Source organism: Hoplias malabaricus, chromosome 12, assembly GCF_029633855.1.
Source record: "Hoplias malabaricus isolate fHopMal1 chromosome 12, fHopMal1.hap1, whole genome shotgun sequence".
Classification (NCBI taxonomy): Eukaryota; Metazoa; Chordata; class Actinopteri; order Characiformes; family Erythrinidae; genus Hoplias; species Hoplias malabaricus.
In genome coordinates this window covers 34007978-34029383 of record NC_089811.1, presented here as the reverse complement: position 1 = coordinate 34029383, position 21406 = coordinate 34007978, and the positions used below count along the sequence as shown (strand labels likewise).

Sequence of the window (21406 nt, the reverse complement as noted above, 5' to 3'; positions counted from 1 at the left end):
ATGAGACGAGTGTAAAAACAGCTGTGGGGGAAGGGGTGGGGTTTGGGGCAGCAGGAGGACATTGGATGTTTTCTGATTTGCATAATAATGCATATTCATAAACCTTTGCCATGTTTAATGAGACTAGAGCTACAGACAATCTCTGATCATTTAGATATTTAGTCTGTTGTTTCCTGGGCCTAAAAATGACAAATAACGTTGTTTTAAGGCTTACGTTACACATTTATAAATGTAAGCTTTTTAAATATTATTATTATTATTATTATTAAAATGTGTTAGTGTAAGAGGGTTGTGTGACAGTACTCTAGCAATTAGCTGTAACTCTTTGTGTTAAGCTATAGCCATTTAGCTTAGCTACATCTAGGAAAACAAAAAGAGTGCTGACATTAGTGGGGGAGGTAGAGCTGAGAACAAGGCCATTTGAAGAGAAAATAACTCCAAACGCTTTTAGCCAAATGAGCCTATCAGGTGAAACAGTGCTTTTTCATTCTTGCGCTCCCTGTCACATGTATTCCTGTTTTATTGCTGTACATTTAATACCCTAAGGCTCTCTTAGCACCTTACTGCTGTCTGAAGTGCTAAGCTGATTTGACACAGGCAGCTACAAGTGACCTAATGTCTCTCTCTCTCTTTTTGTTATACATGGGCACCAAAAAAAAAAAAAAAAAAATCCTCCTTGTCCTTGGTCTTGCTATTTATTGTTGTTTCAGCCAGAGCTTTTCTTCCTCTTTCTAAGGACACAATTTGTTTTTGTCCTTCAGGCAATTTGTCATGTCTTTTGTTACTAAGATTTGACCTAGAATGTGTGCATATTGTTAGTTTTATATAACATAATCCCTAAGCGCTATAGTTCCTTTCCTTCTACAGTCCTTTTGCTGCCAGTTGTTTTAACAAAATAAAACTGTAACATTAATCAAATTTGTGCCAAAATACTTATTCAGGAGTTATAAATGTATTGATAGAGGTGTCAATGTAAATCCCCTGGTCTTTAGTGTGCCTGTAGTCATGCTATTATTTCTCTATTTCTCTCTCTCTCTTCCTTCTCTCGTTTTTTTTTTTTTTTTCTTTTTCCTTTTGTTGTCTGTGTAAAAGTCCCAGACCTGAGCTGTCTGTAGAAACCCTGAGAGGATGGACAACAATGAAGAAAATAGTGCACACATGCAAATGTAAAACTGTCTTTTAAACTGAAAAGGACAGGAATAATAGGTATGCAGACTGGTAAACAAAGAAGAACGGTTTGTTTTCAAAGGCATGACTCAAGCAAAGGAAAAGTGAAATTAAACAAATGCACAAAACCAATGGGTTTGCCCTCAGTTTAGTCCAAAACATGCCAAACAAGTATAGGCCAGTTAAGTTTGTCCTCGTCATGAGTAGATGTCGACATTCTTAATTCTTGCCTTTAAATGGACTGAAAATATTGTGGGTGGAGCCACTGTGACACAGTTGTTTAACACCTGCTTAATTCATCAGTGGTCATCATCATGTTTATTGACATGAAGCATTGTAACATTTCATGTGTTGAAATGTTCTGTTGTAACATTTCTTCAGTGTTGCTCATTCGTTTTACTGCTCTCGCTACATTGCATTTTTTTTTGGCAAGTTCTTCCTGGGGTTGGAAAGGAACATTAGGAAGAGAAGAGGACAGGAGCAATGGCAAAATTTCTAGGTGCAGTCCTGGTCTGTCATCATGAGAATTGCTGAACCTTTTTTCTTTTTCTGCCTCTCTCTACTTGTCCTGGGGTCTAACTCCATACCTTATCCAAGTCTGTATCAGCCGTATGTGGTCTTCTCTCTTTGAAAGAATTTGCAAGTTTTGTGTCCTTCACACTCTTCTCTGAGTCTTTATAAAGCTTTAATCCAAATATGTGAACTGGAAGCATCGTCCTGAATGAGATTTTAATTACATGGCCAGACCTGTGCCAGTGTCTGAGAGACACAGAAGCAGTTGTCTGAGTAGTAGAACTGAAGAGAGACTACAGGGCACACAGGCTTTATTTAGCCTCTACTGGAATCTGTTGGAACAGATTAATTGCACAGAATGTTCATTGTATTTTTAAAAAAAGGGAATAAAGATGATGCGTGTCTTTGGGATTTTAAAATGATTTTAAATCTGTTTATTTTTTAGAAAATTAGCAAAGATGTTTAGCTTGATTGTGGGTTTTAATAATTAACTTTTGGTTATTCTAAATGCCAAATTATGAATAATAAACAGTTTCAACCCAAATGCCATATTATTAAAAATAAACGGATTACACAGTCATTTTAAAATACAAAAATAATGGCAAAGGGTACCTGGTTTAGTCTCATTTTTTTAAAGAAACACTAGATAAGATTTGTGCTTTTGGTCCCGGGGCTCCCCCTAGTGTATCTCATTTTTACAGCACTGAACCAAAACCAATGGCGAGGGGGATGGAGGGGGTGGTTTCCTACCCTCCTCCAAAAGTTACATAGTGCAGTTTCTGTAGTGCTGAGCCCAGAGTAGCGACAACATGGGTGCTGTTCTCCCTATTACAACTCTGTGGAGAATCACAATGATTTTGAAGCTGTACTTTTAACGTAAAAAAATTGCATAGTGTTCCTTTAACAGGAAATAATGAAGATAGTTTACCCCATCTTACATTGTTGTTTCCGTGAGTGTACATTGGATATAATAATTGTTAATAACATAGGCAAACAGTTTCTCAACACAGCATGGAGAAGTGGTTTTATAAACTGAGATTGCACTTTACCTCAAAAGAATAATTTCTCCCTCCACCAAGTTTGAGGATTTTCAAACTGAATAACAAGCATTAGCTTAAAGTGTGTTTATGGATTTATTCTTTTAGTCACATTAATGCATCAGTCTCTCTAATTTGTCTCTTCTTTGTCTCGTCCCAGGGTCTAATGTGCGCTTTGTAGTGAAGAGGATATTACTGTGGTATAGAGAGGGAAGAAAGCCTCAGGGGTGGGCTGTTTTCCACCACTATGAGGAATGAAGAATAACCTTTACATAGACTTCTCAACTTCAGGTTTCTTCCTCTATAGCTCCTTCGGATGGGTTTGGATCACGTGTGGATGCATTTATAGTTTGTAGTCCTTCACTTCTTCCAACAGTCGTGAGAGTGTATATTCTTTAACTGGTTCCTTACTGGCTCAGCATACACTCAACTGAGGGTTTATTCCACTTGTTTAGGTTTACAGTGGAGAGTTGGGGCACACTTGTAGGCAGATGCTCATCGAAACCCTTATTGTTCCAGCGGTCTCTTCTATTTTTTTTGTCTTCCCCTTTCAAATGCGTGTCTTTTACATTATGCATATTAGCACTGAAAGACTCCAGTTTGACTGCTATTGGAGATCTGCTGTCTCTCTTCTCCTCCTCCTCCTCCTCCTCCTTCCCCCATTTTTTTCTCTCTTCTCTGTTCTCCGTTCTGTAGCCCTCTTTCAGATGAATTTATACATCTTTCTTTTCGTGTGACAGCCATACTGCACCTTGTTCTGAAGCGTGGCTAAAATGATAATCATTTCTGCAGCAGACACCCCAGCAGGCATGAACATGGAGTATCAGCTCATTTCTAAATAAATAAGCCATGTTCAGCACTGTTTCTGCGCATGGTGCAGACTAATTATCATCATGATCTTTAGAACAATATTACCAAACCCCACCAAGCTGAACTGTGGGGTTTATTAGTGCAGAGTGAGTTCAGCCCATCGTGACGCCACATGGGTGTGCTATATTAGTCTGTACTCTGCTTTTGATTAAAATGAAATTGAGAATTTGTGCTCCTGTTTCATTGCCCTTATGTGGATATTACATCTTCATATTGTGTTTATCAGCAGCAGATAATCACGCTGATGTCGCAGAAGGAAGAGAAACGATTTCTGGAACCATTTAGCAGTAAACAAGAAAGGAGAGATGAGGTTTTTCATCATTTATTGCAGTAACATGTTGTTATTGTCTCTTAACAAGTACTTATTTCATGGCTGCTATGTGTTTCGCAGACAAGTATATTAACTTGCATGAAGTCTGCAGATATTGTGCAGGAGAAATTGAGTCCTGATCCTAATTTAACCGAATTCAGAGTCTGAAATTAAATCTCAAATGTATCATCCATGGACTTAACATGGAACGAGAGCTGGAAAAATCAATCATAACCTCATTCTATGGTGCTGAATAACCGATTCAGCCTAATTAAAGTTTTTGTATAGTTTAAAAGATGTTGTCAGTCTCACTATTCAAATGCCTTCGTGGTCCAGTGTGGTTCTGAGATTAATCTGAGACTAGTGTAGTCTGTAATCTGATACGTTAAGCTTCAAAATAAGGATTTTTCCTTTAAATAAATAAATCAATGTCTGTATCACTCTTTTTTTTTTTTTTTTTTTTTTTTTTTGGGCCACATTTTTCTTTTTTGTCTCTAGCAGTTCTTCTTCTTGCTGGTCTCTCTTTTTGTTCGTTCCCTGTTTTTTTTTTTTTTTTTTTATAAATTTTCCTCCTTAAAACCTTTTGTGACACGTTTTTTAATTTAACACCTTATTCATTTTTGACGTCAAGATATTACTTTTATTTTTAAGTAAAGATTTTTAAGTAGTATTTTTAAAATGGCTATTTATTCATCACAATACACCTGGCTTCAAAAGTTCATGAATAAAAATTAAAGGTGTGTGTGTGTGTATTTGTCAGCTTTGGTACTGGTACTAGTGCCATGTTAGTGTGATTCGTTAGAGTAAGGGTGTATGCTCCCTTTCACTTTCTGGTGCACAGAAAACAAGTATACTGAGATTGTCTGATGTGGTTTGTTTAAAGAATAAACACAATAAAAAAAAAAGGCATATATACAGACCAAAAATAAGAAGTGAATTCACACGATGTGACACTAAACACAGTTTACCTGCTTTGATTTGTGCCGAGGAGGAATTTTTGGAGCTGTTTTGGCTTATTTATCCATTTTCCAATTAGAAGAACAGCAGGTAAACACAGTTCTGATAATTGTATATGCCTGCTAGGGATGAACCGATTTAGAATTTTTTGGGCTGATACAATAACTGATAATCAGCCCCTTGGAGTAGCAGACACCAATATTAATAACCGATAATTTTATCTTTTTGAAATGAAAGCAAATTCACATTGGATTAAAGCAAAGCAAATTCTTTTTATCGTGGGTTGCCATAGTCTTTTCTTCGGTATTTGTACATTTTAATTTTATATTTTAAATATATTAGTTGTAGCTCATTTATATTTTTATCAAAGATTTACTGGTGGTTCCGCATGAATGGTTTCTAGAGGGGCGCTAATTAGTGCAGCGCTGGGTTTGTTTTGGAGAGCCAGGGGGATAGGGACATAAAGCAACTCAGAGTGAACGAGGGATAGAGCACTATACAACTATACGACTATACAGATACAACACTTTGTAATCGATTTTCTTTGTGTTTCAGTAGGAAATTCAGACACTGAATGAATGTGTTTTAAATAAGGGCTCCTGCGCTGTGGTAGTTGAGAGTGTTTGAGCGAGTGTTTGTATTCGTTTATCATCGTGTTTCTGTAATAAATTCAGACGCCGAATGACTCTATTTTCATGTGTTTTATAAAAGAAGGGCTCATGCACTGTGGTGGTTGAGTGGTTGCTCTGTGTGTGTTATATTTCTTGTTTGGGTCATGCTTTATTTATGAGGAGTGTTTTGGTCCAGCCTGCTTTTTTTGAAGCCACAATAGAGGGCAGTCTATCAGAATATAGATAATTGACATACACCAGTCTTAGTCTTGGTAACAGACTTTTTGATGTAGGCAGATGTTACAGTGCCTTTTTAAAAGCAAGAAATGAGGGAAGGTCATTAATTTATCAGTTTTCTGATACTGTTTTGAAATGTTGCATCTTAACATATAAAGCTTGCTAGCTTGCAATTTTCCTATCACCATTGCTAATGGTAATATTTCAAGGAGATCTGCACAAATCCTTGTGGGTGTTTGCGAATACATATGTTTATGGGATGCTATGGAATTGCAGACCTGCATTCCCACTCTTGATTCCAGGAATGCGTCTGCTCTGACTCACAGTGAAGGCCATGTGTGTCCTTCAATGCATTTGTCTGTTTCAGTTTATACTATTCATTGGCGTCGCACACACACACACACACACACACACACATATTTATTTATTTACAAACATGCTCCATAAAGTCACCTCTCATAGATACACACCCCATCAATGCTTACAGTGTAATGGATATCCTGATAGTGCAGAATCACCAGTGTGAATAATTGTGGGCTGGTTTTGTACAAACCAGTGTGTACTATCTGCAAAATATTAGCATCATGCACAGTAAATGAACGGAGTGCACATGCTGAGTTTCTCAGAAGTTGGGAATTAAGTCAGAATTATGGAAGAAATTTAGAACGTGACAGTTCCACTGAAACCAGCTGCAAAACATTTCTCTGACTTTACAACCTCCACAACAAAACATGAGGTGCTGTTTAAGGGTGGATCTTCCTTCAGATCTGACACTGATCCAACAGGGCTTTTCCAAAGGCAGCTATTAGCTGCAGTGGAAAGTTTCCATGTGTTTCCACTCAAGCCTTGAACTCACATTGGGGTTGTTTGTAATTATATCATCTATGTTGATTACACAACAGTATTAATATTAGTAATGTGGAGAGATTCATGTTGTTCTGAAAGAACTGTTCAAAATATGTAAAGTAGGAGACAAAAGGGTTTTTTAATATGAACCTGATTTATTTATAAATAAATAAGGTTGTTTAAAAACAAAAAAAGCGCAAAATGTTCCCGCCTTGCGCCCAGTGATTCCGAGTAGGCTCCGGACCCACCGTGACCCTGAATAAAAGAAACGGTTACAATGAATGAATGAATGAATTAATAGTTTAGGGCTAGGGAGTGACCTTTTTAGAAAGCATGACTGTTGTTGCATCAAAAACATAGCAGCATGCAGGGGAATATGTTCATATGTTGTTTTATTATTTAGAAACAGCTTATGGAAAATGGGAGGTTTTCTTGTTGAACCAATAATGAAAACGGCTTTCTCAGATCAAATAAAAGCAAACCAGAACTACCTCGGATGCTGATGTAGCTGCTTCATGTGTGATATGTGGATATGATATTTCATCTAACAAATACATTTACACTGTTTTTAAATCTGGATTACCTTGTCCTTAGTGGTTAGTAAAAAGGCCTAATTGATGGCAGAATTAAATAAAATAATACAAAGCCAACATTTCCAGTAATGAAACTTTGAAATTTAGCTGTTTTCTGAAAATATATGTCCCTTTTAAAATCGATGCTAGCAGCACGTTCCATAAAAGTTGGGGCAAGGTCATGTTTACCACTGTGCTGTGTCACTTCTTTTAACAGCACACTGTAAAGATTTGGGAACTGAGCCGACCCATAATAGTTTTGAAAGTGAAAGGTTTTCCCACTCTTACTTGATATCGGATTTCATCTACTCAGCAATGCAGGTATACAGTATTTTTCAACCATTATAGCACAACTCTTTGCAGGACAGTGGTGCTGTAGTCTTAGCAGAAAGTGGCTTTTCTTGTTAAAGTGCCGCAACAGGTAGTGTCACTCTCACACAGCTCCTGGGGTTTTGGGTTCAAGCTCTGCTCTGGGTGACTGTGAGGAGTTTAGTGTGTTCTCCCCTTGTCCGAATAGGTTTTCCTCCAGGTGCCTGGTTTTCTCCACAGTCCAGAAACACACACTGGTGGGTGGATTGGCTACTCAACAGTGTCCGTAGGTGTGAACGTGTGAGTGTGTGTGGCCTTGTGGCGTTTATTAATGCTTTGGCAATATCTAAATATGATATTTAGATATCTAAGTATCTAAATATGGCCATGCCAATAAAGCTTATTGAATATTGAGAGAGAGGAGGAAGCCTGGTCTGTTTTGAAACGGCTGTGGAAGCAGTTTCCTGTAAGGAGATCACTCTCAGCCTTTTTCCCCTCCTTTCCTCTTGTTTACGTCTTTTCATCTCTCCCGCTCTTGTCTGACTGAGTGACCTGGTCAGTGTAAGGAGCTGATGAGCTGCCGTTTGATCCTGATGGAAGATGTTAGAGAGTAGGAAAGCAGAGGAAGACTGTTTTAACTCGTTTATTCCTCTCTTTCATCCTTAGCATCCTGCTCTTTCACAGGACTGTGCTACACAAGGCCACTCCTAATCACACCGGCCTGTGTGTGATGGAGAGCAGGATGAGCAGGATGTGTTTTATAGATAGTGGTGTTACATTGGAAAGGTGAGAGAGAGAAAGAGAGAGATGCTGTGAATTCAGTTAAAAAAACAAAACACATACACACATTAAAGATGACCCCTCACCAAATCATCCTCTCCCTTGCTTTCTTTCTTGCTCTTTTGTGGAGTCTAGCTTGTCTGACCCTGTCACTAGTCTAATGATTGCCCTTCCTTGCACCAGTTTTAGCAAGTACAAACCACCGCACACCAGGAACACCCCACCAGACCTCCATTTTGAAAAATGTCACAAATTTTATGACTATCACAATTTGGCCCTTGTCGGAGTTGCTCAGATTCTTTTCCCTTGACCTTTTTTTTTCCCTCCTTCTAACACATCACCTTCAAGAACTTACTGTTCATTTGCTGCCTAATATTTTTCACTCATTGAGAGGTGTCATTGTAAAGCAATAATCAATATTATTGCGTCAGTCCATTACAGGGCACCACTCACACTCATGGACACTTTTGAATAACCCGTCCACCTGCAAACATGTCTTTACATCACGGGAAGTAGCTGGAGCATCCGGAGGAAACCCACACAGTCAGAGGGAGAACACGCCAAACTACAGGGACCTGAGGCAGGGCTCAAACTAACAACACAAGGAGTGGTGTGACAGCAGCACTATGTTGGTGCCAACCTGTAAAATCAGAAGAACAAAAAATAGCTGCATTAGAAAAGAGCAATATGCAAGTATTTAATGATGACCAAAACTATTGTATAAAAGTGATTGGGATTTAGAGTCTAAGTCTAGCTTCTATGTCAGGATTGTATATAACACTCATAATAAACAAATACTTATCCATATATAAAATAGTGTGTGTGTGTGTGTATTTTAATTTTAACAGAGTCGAGGGATTATCACTGTTAGTGCAAGCCATCTGTTACACTTCCAGATATCGGAGAAAATAAACTCTGTCGACACACACACTCACAGAATCATCAGACCACTATTTCCGAATTAAACCAGATCTAGCTTTTCTTTTCCATTTCAAAAGTCACCTGTAAATATGAATATATTCTCAAATTGTTTGGAATGTAATGTTTTTGCATCAGATACTGACAATGTTGTTTTAAAAGTGGTGGGGTGAAACACAATGTTGTATGCTATGCTAATTCTCTGCTTTCCTCTGCGTCTTTCCTCCTGCCTCACCTGCATGCTGTCCTTTCAAATGACTGAGTTGTGTCAGCATGTTCTCAAGGTGACAGCATGTTACACTTGCAACTCCAACAGGTCTAAGAGCCCAGTGACTGTCGCAGTACCCACATCATCTGTAATGGTCTGCTCCAAAGCAGCATGATTCTTTACAAATCCAATCAAACTAATGGCTCCTTTTTTACCAGTGGACTGAGTCTAATAATTAACACAGGATGACATTTAAATACAGACATTTTGTAATTATATAATCTAGTAGAGGTATTTTTAGGGACATTAAAAAAACATATAACAATGTAATGTCTTTATTTAGGCCTTAAACTGCATTTAGATTACTTAGGACGACCTATAAGCTCTGTCTTCTCTCTGTAGAGATCATAAGAGTTTGGCTTTGGATCTAAATCGCCTGAAGATGTTCTCAAAGGACGGTATTTGAAAACATTAAATTGGCTGTAAATGTGCTGTTGTAAGCATTTCTCATTAGGGAAAGCACAGGTGTCCTCAGGTCAGCCACACCAAGTTGCTCAAGCTGCTACAGTTTTCATATTTAATAATTGGAAATGTACAAATTGTTCTGTGGCCAGTTTTGATGGCTCTGTCACAATATACTGGAATGTAGTACCATTCTAGACATTTACAATTTGGTGTGTCCCAATATATAAAATGAAATGGTAAACATACATTTAATCTCGTGTACCCATTGAACAGTACCAAACATTTCAGTTTTAATTATTTAATATATGTATATACAGGGGGTCCTCGACTTACGACGTTGATCCGTTCCTACGTCACGTTGTAAACTGATTTTTGGTGTAAGTCGGAACATACGTACATACTGTACGTAAATAACTGTAAATACTGTAAAATGTAAATACTGTAAGCACTTATCCTAACACCTATCCTCCTCGGTCCCGAGCCGTGTAACCGTGTATTCTTCCGCCGCGCACACCAAACACGAAGTTCACGTTACGACGTTTACAACGCAAAACCACTTAAGTCGAAACAAGGCTTTATACAGTAAATGGGAGATGTGTCGTAACCACGAAACATCGTAACTCGGGACTGACGTAACCCGAGGACCTCCTGTATTTGATGTCATAAGTGGTTGATTAATTGTTAACTACATACCTCTTGTATTTTAAGCCAATCAAATAATTGGATACTGATATGGTTGTCCAGGTTTTAATACTTGCTGGCTGCAATTTTGGAAGTTGTTGGAAAACTTTGACCCCTCCCATGAACTCACTATTTAAAAAAAAAAATTTTTTACATGTTTTAAAACGTATTTGGTATATTTATAATTACTTATTGCAAAAATTAAGAAATTAAGGTTTAGAACTGGGAACATGGATATGGGAAAGGGTTTTACATTTTTACAGTTTGAGAGACAGCACAGACACCATGGTATCACTTACTAATCATAAAATATTGTTTGCTACACCAATATTGCTAGTTTTTTTTTATGATAAACATAAGTGATATCCTTTGTTTTAATATGAACATATATTATTGATAATGTATACAATTTATGTATAACATGGGTCATTTATGTTGCTAAGTATTGTACTTAAATTTTCTATTGAACTTACAATTTTTTAAACAAATATTGCTGGTTCTCTATTTAAGCTGTAGGCTCCCTTTAAGATAATTTGCACTGAATGTCTGTGTAAATATTTTATAAACAAATTTAAATTGTCTATGATGGTTGTCACTTTAGGTTAATCTTCAAAACTTTGCATCTGTAAGATGACAAAACCAACCACATCTATAGTTCAAAACTAAGAAGCATGTCCTCTATATATAGGAAGATCCGTCAGATCCGTCAAATTTGGAGTAGACAGGCAAGCTCTGACCGAGACAGTAAAAGAGCACAGGAGTGCATGGTGTTATCTTAGTCCAGAGACATAAAACTAGATCTCCTTTAACCCTAGACATATTCTACCACGTATTTACCATGTTAGCACAGTTTTCTGGGGCCTTAATGAAATGTCTGTGATATACGTTGGTCAAAATACCACATGAATCAACCCACACCATGCTTTTCTTACCATTACTAAACAGCACTGTTCAAAACAGGCCTTTGTCAGCCCCTTATGAGAATGATTCTCTGTTTATTCCAAAGGAAAGGCCCCCAGGAATGAGGTGTGAGGAGCAGAAGTACTGGTTTTTAGTAATTTTCACACTGCTCTCTTTTTTTTTCCCCCTCCATTCTCATGTTCTAAATATTTTATCAGTGCAATTACTTCCTTCCACTTATATTAGTTGTGCTCTTTTTAGCCATGTTTTCACACTTGGGCAGGTCACAAAAACTGAGAATATTTCAGAGAATCTTCAGATCACCAAATTAACATGCTAATGCCCCCCAAAAGTTTTAATTATATCTCCTGTTTAAATAGCTGGTCCTATGCTGACAGTCACTTTAAAGAGTAGATGGTGATCAGTGATGTTATATAACTGAATACTTCATACAGACGTATAAATGTCAGCACTCAGCATCTATTTTCTCAGCTCCAGTGACCTTAGAGGTGCATTTGTTGTCATACAATTACAGACTGTAGGCCACCATTTGCTCTGCATACACTGTGTTAGCCCCTTTTTAGCCTGTTGATACATGGTCAGAACCACCAGAGAACAGCTATTGTTTGGGTGATGGATCATATTCAGCAATGACACTGACGTGGTGGTGGCTGCGTGTGTGATGCGTGGGTACAAGTCGATCAGACACAGACACAGGTGTTGGAATGACTTGGAGTATAAAAAATAGTTTTAAAAACGCTTTTTTAAAAACATTTTGTTAATACTTTATGGCACAATTTGTTCCATTATGGAATAATATATTTGAATATTTTACTGATGTTTTTATCTTAAAATAAAAATTTGATTAATAAAACAGGGGTGTGCTTAAAGAGTACATTTAAATATGTATTTTAAATAACAAAGGCTGTATTAAATTCAGAATTTTTGTATGATAAATACTACTTCTGCTGAAAGCAATATAATTTTTCTTCAAAAATCTCTCAATATAGATTTTGGTGAGCTTAATATATACAGTACCCATCAAATGTTTGGACACATTCTTATTAGTCATTGGAATAGGACTATTCACCGTATAGGACCGTGTACCAGCCCCTACCTCAGCACAACCCAAGTTATGGTCTCAAACACATTAAGAAGGTGAGCATTCTACAAATGAACTCTTAACGAGGCCACAGCTGTTCACTGAAAACCGTTCCAGGTGACGACCTCATGAAGCCGATTGAGAGAACACCAAGGGTGTGCAAAGCTGTCATCAAAGCAAAAGGTGGCTACTTTAAAGAATCTAAACATTTTTGTTTACTACATAATTCCATATGTGTTACTTCATAGTTGTAGAAAATAATAAAAAACAAAGAAAAACAATTGAATGAGAAGATATTTAAATTTTTGACTGGTACTGTACATTCACAATATGTGGAAAATGGCCCAAAACAAAGGACACCGTCCCTGAATGGGCGTGTCCACACTTTTGATACTTGATAATTTGATACTGTACATATATCCTACCATTAGAATGACCTAATCTTTTGTCAATGTTTAGTCTTATCACCTTTTTAAAGAAAAACAAATACCTATAGGGGTTTCTCTGTTTTAAGGAGATTGCAGCTTGGTTGATTAAAATGCAATTGCAGTGTTTTATATGGTCCACAATAATCACATCATGAGTGTTGAATGTTGTTTTTTTTTTTTTTTATTGAATATTTACTCATAACTCATGCAGTGTTACTTTTCTTATGCTCGTGATTGCTCACATAGCTGTATTTATGTTCATATGCATAATTTGTGTCAGTGCAGCTTTTTAATTATGTTGCATCTATGCATTTGTGTGTGTGTGTGTGTGTGTGTGTGTGTGTGTGTGTGTGTGTGTGTGAGTGAGTAAGAGAGAGAGCTTATAACAGCGTGTGTCACTGGAGAGTTTCCTCCTCAATCACATTTCAGTCCTCAGGGTCACTTGTCAATGGTGTGGGTGGAAAATGGAATGAGCGATGCAGAGAATGAGTGAGCTAGGGTCAGTAGTTGATATGCAGTATGCTGCTTTAGTGTCAGCCTGTGTTTCTGCTGCTGTGCTCCAGTCAGCAGAGAGAGACTCTCTTTGAATGTATATGTGTGATCATGCACGAACACACACTTGTCTGTGAAGTCCAGCTTGGAACTACATAAGGTTATTTTAAGTAAAAGTAAGTGTCACAAATTCTGTTATAAGCCTACAGATGCAGGGTACGTATCACTTACCTTATGCTGTCTGAAATGAACCGCTGTTTATGGAATCTCCGTTAGCCTAAGTATTTTCATGTCTAACCTATAATAAGGTGTCTTTATAGAAAGTGCATGTGAAGAAATTAAATTTTCCATATCTTTAAAATCTGCCTTTCCAATTGATCTGTTGTTTACTTATCGCATTCAGACAATATCACGTTTGTGTGAAATGTAAAAACCTCTCCTTGTCTGGGCTTGGCTCTGGTGGGCACAGATGCGACCTGTACTGTCAGTCGACAGTACTGCAAAGCTGGGTTATTGGGAAATAGTCATTGTGGTGTGTATTTGCTGCAGTGACTGCAAGTATTTCAAGTCAATGTCACATACAGTAAATGTTTACTATATTCATCATCTCAGATGTCATATCAGATCCATTTTTAACTTGTCTCATTTTCGTTTTACAAATTAGGTTTGTCTTTCTGTTTTATTGCTATTTCAAATTTATTGTAAATTAGTTGCTGCTGTTGTCTTTTTATTTGCTTATGATTTTGTCATAAAAACTTTGAGCATATATATTTGAAGCATTGATCTAACAAATGCTTGGAAGTTTAGGGTGATTACATAGAAAAATAAAAATACAAAACATTTCATATGTGTTTTATTACTAACCCATGCCAAATACTAATTGAACGCCCATTTTGGATTTTCTAACAACATTATAACCAGCATTAAACTTCTCTTAGAGTTTGTGCTCTTCATTGGGATCGGAGCAGTGTGACAGCACCACTACTACCGGTTCCACCTTGTAAAATTAGAAAAAAGTACCTAAACAATTATTTCTCTTGTCTACTGCACACCACGAAAGTTGATTATAGTTTGAAATTCCTTTTTAATGCAAAGATTATTATTGATGTCGAATAGCTATAATAACAATAATTAGCTTATTGTATGGGGTCACTGATACCATTTAGGTTAATTCCTGTTGTGAGTCCATTAGAAATATAATTCAGTGCCTCTGTTACCGACTGCACTGACCTGTTCCGCATTTTATTTTTCAGGTATGGAGTCTGGAGAGAAATTGGCGTCCCCTACAAACCCTCAGCCGTCCATCAAATCTGCTGCCCCTCCTCCTGCCTCATCACCAAGCTCAACAAGCAAGACTGGTACGTGAAGACACCCATCCATAAATATTCACATGCAAACATGAGTGGCTTTATAGACCTGCATGCACAGAGCATTGATGATTTTGGTCCCCCATGGATATATAGTTAGGTATGTATACATGCCATTACCGTAATAACTAACATGATGCTTGTTTACACAGGATGTATTTCTCAGATACTCATTACACAGAGTTCAGTTCAAACTTCATGCGGATGCTAGCCTCACCTTGATTGAAATTCCACCACCTCTTGTTGTATGCACATGCACGCACAGAGACACATTATTTTGGAAAGCAGGAGCATTGTGTTGTGTTAATTATGTGTGTGCTATTAAGGCAGTGCAAGAAAGCCTCTAGCAGCCCAGTCTAACACTTTCCTGACAGTTTGGCTGTAAAAGGCGAAGCTGCTGTTTTAATGAATGCCAACAATTAAAAAGACCTCTAAGACTATCCCTCTTTTCTCTCAACTGCTGACAGCCTTTAGCTCCTGTTTACCAGATAGAGAGAGAAAATCCTCTGCTTTCTCCCTATAATAATTATGATTAAAGCCATTGTGCATTGGGCAGGCGTGTGTTGTTAGATTGTGTGCACTAGATAACAACATGCAAATTTCCTGTGATTTATGACATTTATTTATGATAAGAACACAACAAGGAAGAATCAAAATTTTATTCTACTGCAATTAAAGCCGTCTCTCGGCTGAATCGTTCATTTCTGTGCATGGACATGGTGCACACACATTAGATGCATCTGGGTGAGGAGATTTATTTCTTTTAAAAATTGCCCAGATAAGCTGTTTTGAGGAAGACTGCTGATTAAAAGCAGACAGCTCCGTGACACCTCTGAAGTCAGAGTGTTTGGAATAAAGAAGGTTGCTGTTCATTCTTATAGTAGGTCTTTTTCCCTGAAGCATGGCATCATAAAGGAATATCACAGCTCCTGAATATAGTGCTTGGCATGTGTCCTATATCTTTGTTATTAATGCACGGAATTGCTGATTTAGCGACCGAGTTCTTCCTAGATTGCAGAATGCTTCTTGACAATCAATAACACATAGAGTCAGCAGATAGCAAAGTGACACCGAACCGGCTTAGGATTCATGCCGGTCATGTCTGTGCACATTTTTTTCTGCTGAATCTCATTGTTAATTTTTTTGTACATGTTGTTCACAAATTAAAGTAGGTTGGAGATAAAAATGAGTACAATTAGAGCCTCCTCTTGCCTCGTGAGGTTACCCACACAATGAAAGACGAACGTGTTGATGGATTCTGGTTGACAGGGACAAATGATATGTTGTGTTCTTAGAGGAGCACGGCTCTAGCTGAGCACAGAACACTAACCAGAGTCGTGAATGTGGAACTTCCTCTTTTTTCCTCCCTCCTGTGTTAGTCGACTCTAATTATTCTGAGGCTGGGGATAATGATGCCATTAATATTAAAAAGGTATTTGCAGATGTCATTGTGGGGTGCTGGGGAGAACGTGGAGAGAAGGAGATGGATGCTGGCCTTTCTGCCGTTTTCCCCTCTCTGCCTCCTCTCCACTATAGACGCCCAGGCCCTCAGAGAGCCTCCTGATAAATATGCAACTCATTAGAATAAGATTGAAAGAAGAGATTTTCCTGTTGTGTACGTAGATGGCCACTAAGTCAGCAGAGCACAGGGAGGCCCTGCTTTGTTTCTTCTGAAGCGTTTTTTTTTCTTTTCCCTTTCCTTTTTCCTCTCTGTAGTATGCAAGCTTTTGTTTCTTCTGTTCTATGCAAGCCCTTAAGGAGTTCAGCAGTAAATGACTCGCCAAAAGACACCATAGTACTATGTGTTGGCGAATCTAGGGTATTATCCAGTTATAATTTTTGATATTTTACTTTCTAGTGATACACTGATCCAATTTGCTAGATTAGTCTTAGCATGAGTGCTAACCTAATAAAACTGGTCAGATATCAGTATGTTTCTTTTTTGGATTCAGGCATCAGACAAATTACCAGATATTTCATTTTTAAATGTGAGAGTTGGAGTGACATTGAAAATTATATTGTCACAATATATTAGATGTTTTTTGTTTGTTTTTTGCCACAATATATGAAAATGGGAACAAACAAACCTTTAAATATGAATGTCAAAAGCGGGATTTTATTCAGTGTTTAACACATTGAACATTGCCAAAGCCAGTTTATCCAGATTCATATTTCTTTCTTAATAAATTAATTCATTCATCCATTATCTGTAACTGCAGTTCAGGGTCGCGTTGGGTCCAGAGCCTACCTGGAATCATTGGGCGCAAGGCCTTCGCAAGGCAACACACACACTCACACATTCACTCGCACACTCACACCTACGGACACTTTTCAGTAGCAAATCTACCTACCAACGTGTGTTTTTTGGACCGTGGGAGGAAACCGGAGCACCCGGAGGAAACCCACGCGTACAAAGGGAAAACACACCAACTCCTCACAGACAGTCACCCGGAGCGGGTTTAAAACCCACAACCTCCAGGTCCCTGGAGCTGTGTGACTGCGACACCTACCTGCTGCACCACCGTGCCGCCCTTTCTTAATAAATTTAATTAAAAAATCAGATTTCCTTCTTAATAACGCTTGTAGGTTATTTAATTTTATTTAAGTATTAATAATATACAAAAAATAAGTTGATTAATACTTAACTTGCCAATGTGCAAATATATGTTATTGTTAGTAAAGTAAAAAGACAAAATAATGTTAGTAAAGTTGGTATTAATGTATTCCACACACAAACTTGGGGTTTGGATTGGCTTGTATTTGAAGCTTTCTTAAATACAAAACTGACACTCTTATGTTCACTCTCCATCTCCTATGTGCTGGTTGTTAATTGAATTTTCATGCAGTGTTCTCCTCTCCATCCCCTGTCTTGCACAGATCTCTGTGTGTACATGACTGAGAATTTCTGACTGTTGTTTCACAAAGCATGCAAACACTGACTCTTACAACTGTCACAATATTTGTGTGTGAATAGAGACAGTTTTAAAGGAATAACTGGAGTGTTTCCTTTTTTATTGTATTTAGCATTTGAGTCTTGTTGAATGTACGCAGGCAGACAGCGATGTTTGCAACGTGATGTTGGCGGAGCGGCTATTCCTGAGTGGCTCTACTGATGGATTTTTTTTTTCTTGTTTGTTCTAGTGCTGTGCTGGAATATTATTAATCACAGATAGCAGACATCCACAGAGGTCCACATTATATAGAGTATAAGTATTCCACTCAAGTGGAAATGAAAATGTTTTTGTAAATTTATGAATAATTCTTTATTCCCTCTGTGGTTAATATTTACTGAGTGTCACAGAAAGCAGTGCTGTGATTCTGTGCCTCAAATACAATTTTTCCAGTTTTACTTCTGGTTTACATCTTTACATATGTTCATAAATGTTGTATCATGGCACTAAACATTCTCTTAAGAGCTACAAAGCTGATAAAACAGGTACATTCATGTAAATCTTTGAATGTAATAAATTTCCTCTCTCTCTTGTTCTCTTGTGTTGTAGGGCAGTTGTTCCAGATGGCAGGTGATTCAGGGTTTGGAATGTCAGCAGTTTCCAGTGCCTTCCCTTTGGTGACTCATCCTGCCTTTAGCCTGTACTCCACTCTTTCTGGACGCTCTCATTTTGGAGGTTTAGGGACACTGGGGCTTCCAGCAGCTCTTGCCTCACATCACCAGCTTGGAACCTTCCCGGGTATGCATGCATACAGCTGACCCACATTTAGTGTTGTACCTGAAAGGTTATTGCTGAAATGTAGCTGCAGCCTTATTATTATTATTATTATTATTATTCTTTCTATTAAATTAAATATGTAACAGAAGGTGCAGGGTTTATTCATGTCTTCATATTCCAGAATCAACAGGTGTCAAGCAGATGTGCCTCCCCGCACTTGTTTTCATTTTAATTACACAAATGACACATGACCCACATTCAACACTTTTAGCATCTTCTCTATCAGCTCAGCAAGCTGTGCTTGATGTTTACAGCAGAGATATACACTGTTCAAGGCATTGTTGTTTGTGTAATGCACCTTATACGCTTCTGTATGTTTTGTGTAAAAACGTTTCTGTAAAATAGGAAGGTTGTGTAAATCTCACATTTCCAAACACCATTTTATGTGTATTCTTTTGGTTTAGATTTCTGTTTTTATTCTTGTTTTCTTTTTTCTAGTGTGTTGTTATTCTGTAACATACATGTTTTGTTTTCCACTGATTGTCTTGTTTGTGCTGTTCTGGTTTAGCCAGGGTTTACTCTGTCATAAAGTAGATCTTTAGGAAATTTTGCTTTCACAGCTGCAGAGTAACCCCGAATCACTCAAGAAAAGTTGTATGTGTTTTTAGCTTTACAGCTCAGTGAAGTAATTAGAATGTGTTGAGCATTCGTGCACCTCCGAAAATTAGCAGGCTCAAAAATAGCAATGAGGGTTACGTACAGATTTGTGTATACACCGATCACCCATAATATTATCAGAACCTCCTTGTTCACTCTTTTCTGTTACCAACTATAATTCGTCTGTTGCTCTGCACACAGTGTTGATGTTTTTGATTAGTGGACTATTCTCAGTTCATCAGTGACACTGAGGGGTTTAAAAACTCTAATAGCATTGCTGTGTCTGTTCCACTTGTATCAGCTCAACACACACTAACGCACCACAACCACGTCAGTCTCACTGCAACACTGAATATGATCCTACTTTATGGAGTTCCAGAGTGCTCCTGTATGATCAGTGAAGATGAGAGAATGAACCTTGAGTGTAGAAGCAAGGAGCCTGTCATAATTTTATGGCTCAGTGTTTGTGGCCTACATAATCATTTAAATGCAGCACCCCTCAAACTCCCCCCCCTGGCCCCAGTTTAATAAATCACTCATCAGTATGTAGATTTGTAACATGTAATAGATTTTCCTGAAATGGTACTGTTAAGGGAAGTTAATGAAGAAAGCTGATGAGTATTATCATGTTGATGCAGAGCTTATTAACAACACTAGATCTGCAAAGCAGATCTAGAATTGCTGGACTGAAGTGGTGAATGGAGCTGATTGTTGGCCATCTTTAGCATTCACACAGTGCATTTGCTGTAGGTGCCATCATTAATAGAATATCCGTCTCTGCACGTCTCTGGTTTACATTAATATTTCACAATGACACCATGTGATGTTGCACTCCAAAGTTGAATCAACCTTTCTTAAGTTGCTATAACGGCTAAAAAAAAAAAAAAGCTGAAGCAGTTTTTTTTCAGTAATGGCATTTATTGCATTTATTTTCTATTGTAATCAGCTCAGGTTGAGTTTCTCTTTTGTTCTCCTAGATTGGTGGCGAGCGTCAGATGCACAGCTTCATGGAGCAGCCGCACTCTTTCCTCCTCTCCTGGGCTTGCCCCCATTATTCACTCCACCTAATCTGAGCACAGACCCCAGCCCAGGGCAGGCTCACACACCCAGCAAGAGCACACAGGCCTCTGTTAAAGGTACAGCTGTCCATAGACAGTGTATTGTCTCAGTACACATTCTTTATTTTGACTTGCTCTTAATTGATGAGAGAGTTTTTCTAGTGCATTCACTAATGCCAGAGCATCAGGGCAATTCATTAAGCATTAAATATATTGTGGTAGCAGTACAATGGTAGATACTGTTGCTAAAATGCTTAAGCATGCTCTGAAAGAGGAAATCTCTAGTGCACTTAGAAGCATGCTCTGTGTGCCTTTTCAGTGTTGAAACCAGAGGGAACCTGTGCATGGCTCAGGAGTGTTATGCAATGAATTTAATTGCCAACAGAGGCAAAAATTATTCCTCTTGAGGTCTCCTGTTTGAACGCAAGTGCTTGCAGTTAGTTAGTGATTATTACTGTCCTCAGGCAAAACCCTTAGCTTTTTTATGTATCTAAATTTTGAGCTTTATCTATCTCCAGGAGGAAGCTGCATGTTATGTTCAAGGTAGGCTTAGAGCAAAGAAATTTTATCTTGAAAATGTATAATTATATTTACTTCAGGTGTATGAAGGAAAAAAGGAAAGATGTATTTTACATAAAATGCTGTACGTTTTAATACTCATCTGTGTCACAGTTGTTTTTGGACCATTATTTTAACATTTTTATATATGCATATGTCCATAATATAGGTTTGAATGGCACAGTGAATAGCAATGGGAGGTCTGCTTCTTCAGGAGCAAGTTCTGCCTCCTCTTCACCATCACCAGCTATTACAACATCCGAACAGAGCAAGCTCCCCAAAAGCCTGAACCCACAAAACCACAATCAAAAACCCAACCCTACTCTGAACCCACAAAATCACAGCAAAACATCCAAACCCTCACAGCACCACCTCAAAACTCACAAAACCGACAAACCCCAAAATGGCAGTAGGAACCACAAGATCAAGGAAGGCCAGATCCAAGAGAAATCTAGCCACAAAAAAGAAAAGGTAAGAGAATAAATTTAAACAATAAAGAATCATGGATCCTCAAAAAATATATAATGCCCACGTAAATAGAAACTGACCAAAGTTATAAAATGATTTAAGCTTATTTGATTAATAAGATCTTGCTAAGATCTGCTAAGTAAATGGCATGATTCTATGCATATGTCATGTTGTTTGACTGATGGGACAAAAACTCTCAATGTAAAACCTATTAACCCTAAATATCG

At 37.9% G+C, this 21406-nt stretch overlaps 1 protein-coding gene across 4 annotated transcripts in view; it reads left to right on the top strand.

The window, feature by feature from the left end:
• LOC136710622 (bromodomain adjacent to zinc finger domain protein 2B) overlaps nt 1-21406 on the top strand; it is a 72088-nt gene that overhangs the window by 23958 nt on the left and 26724 nt on the right. For all 4 annotated transcript variants that reach the window (XM_066686327.1, XM_066686325.1, XM_066686326.1 and 1 more), the window contains exons 3-6: nt 14657-14761; nt 18271-18459; nt 20073-20231; nt 20881-21182. In XM_066686327.1, coding sequence (XP_066542424.1) covers nt 14659-14761; nt 18271-18459; nt 20073-20231; nt 20881-21182 — 753 coding nt within the window. In that variant the 5' untranslated portion in view covers nt 14657-14658. The remainder of the gene's footprint in view (nt 1-14656; nt 14762-18270; nt 18460-20072; nt 20232-20880; nt 21183-21406) is intronic.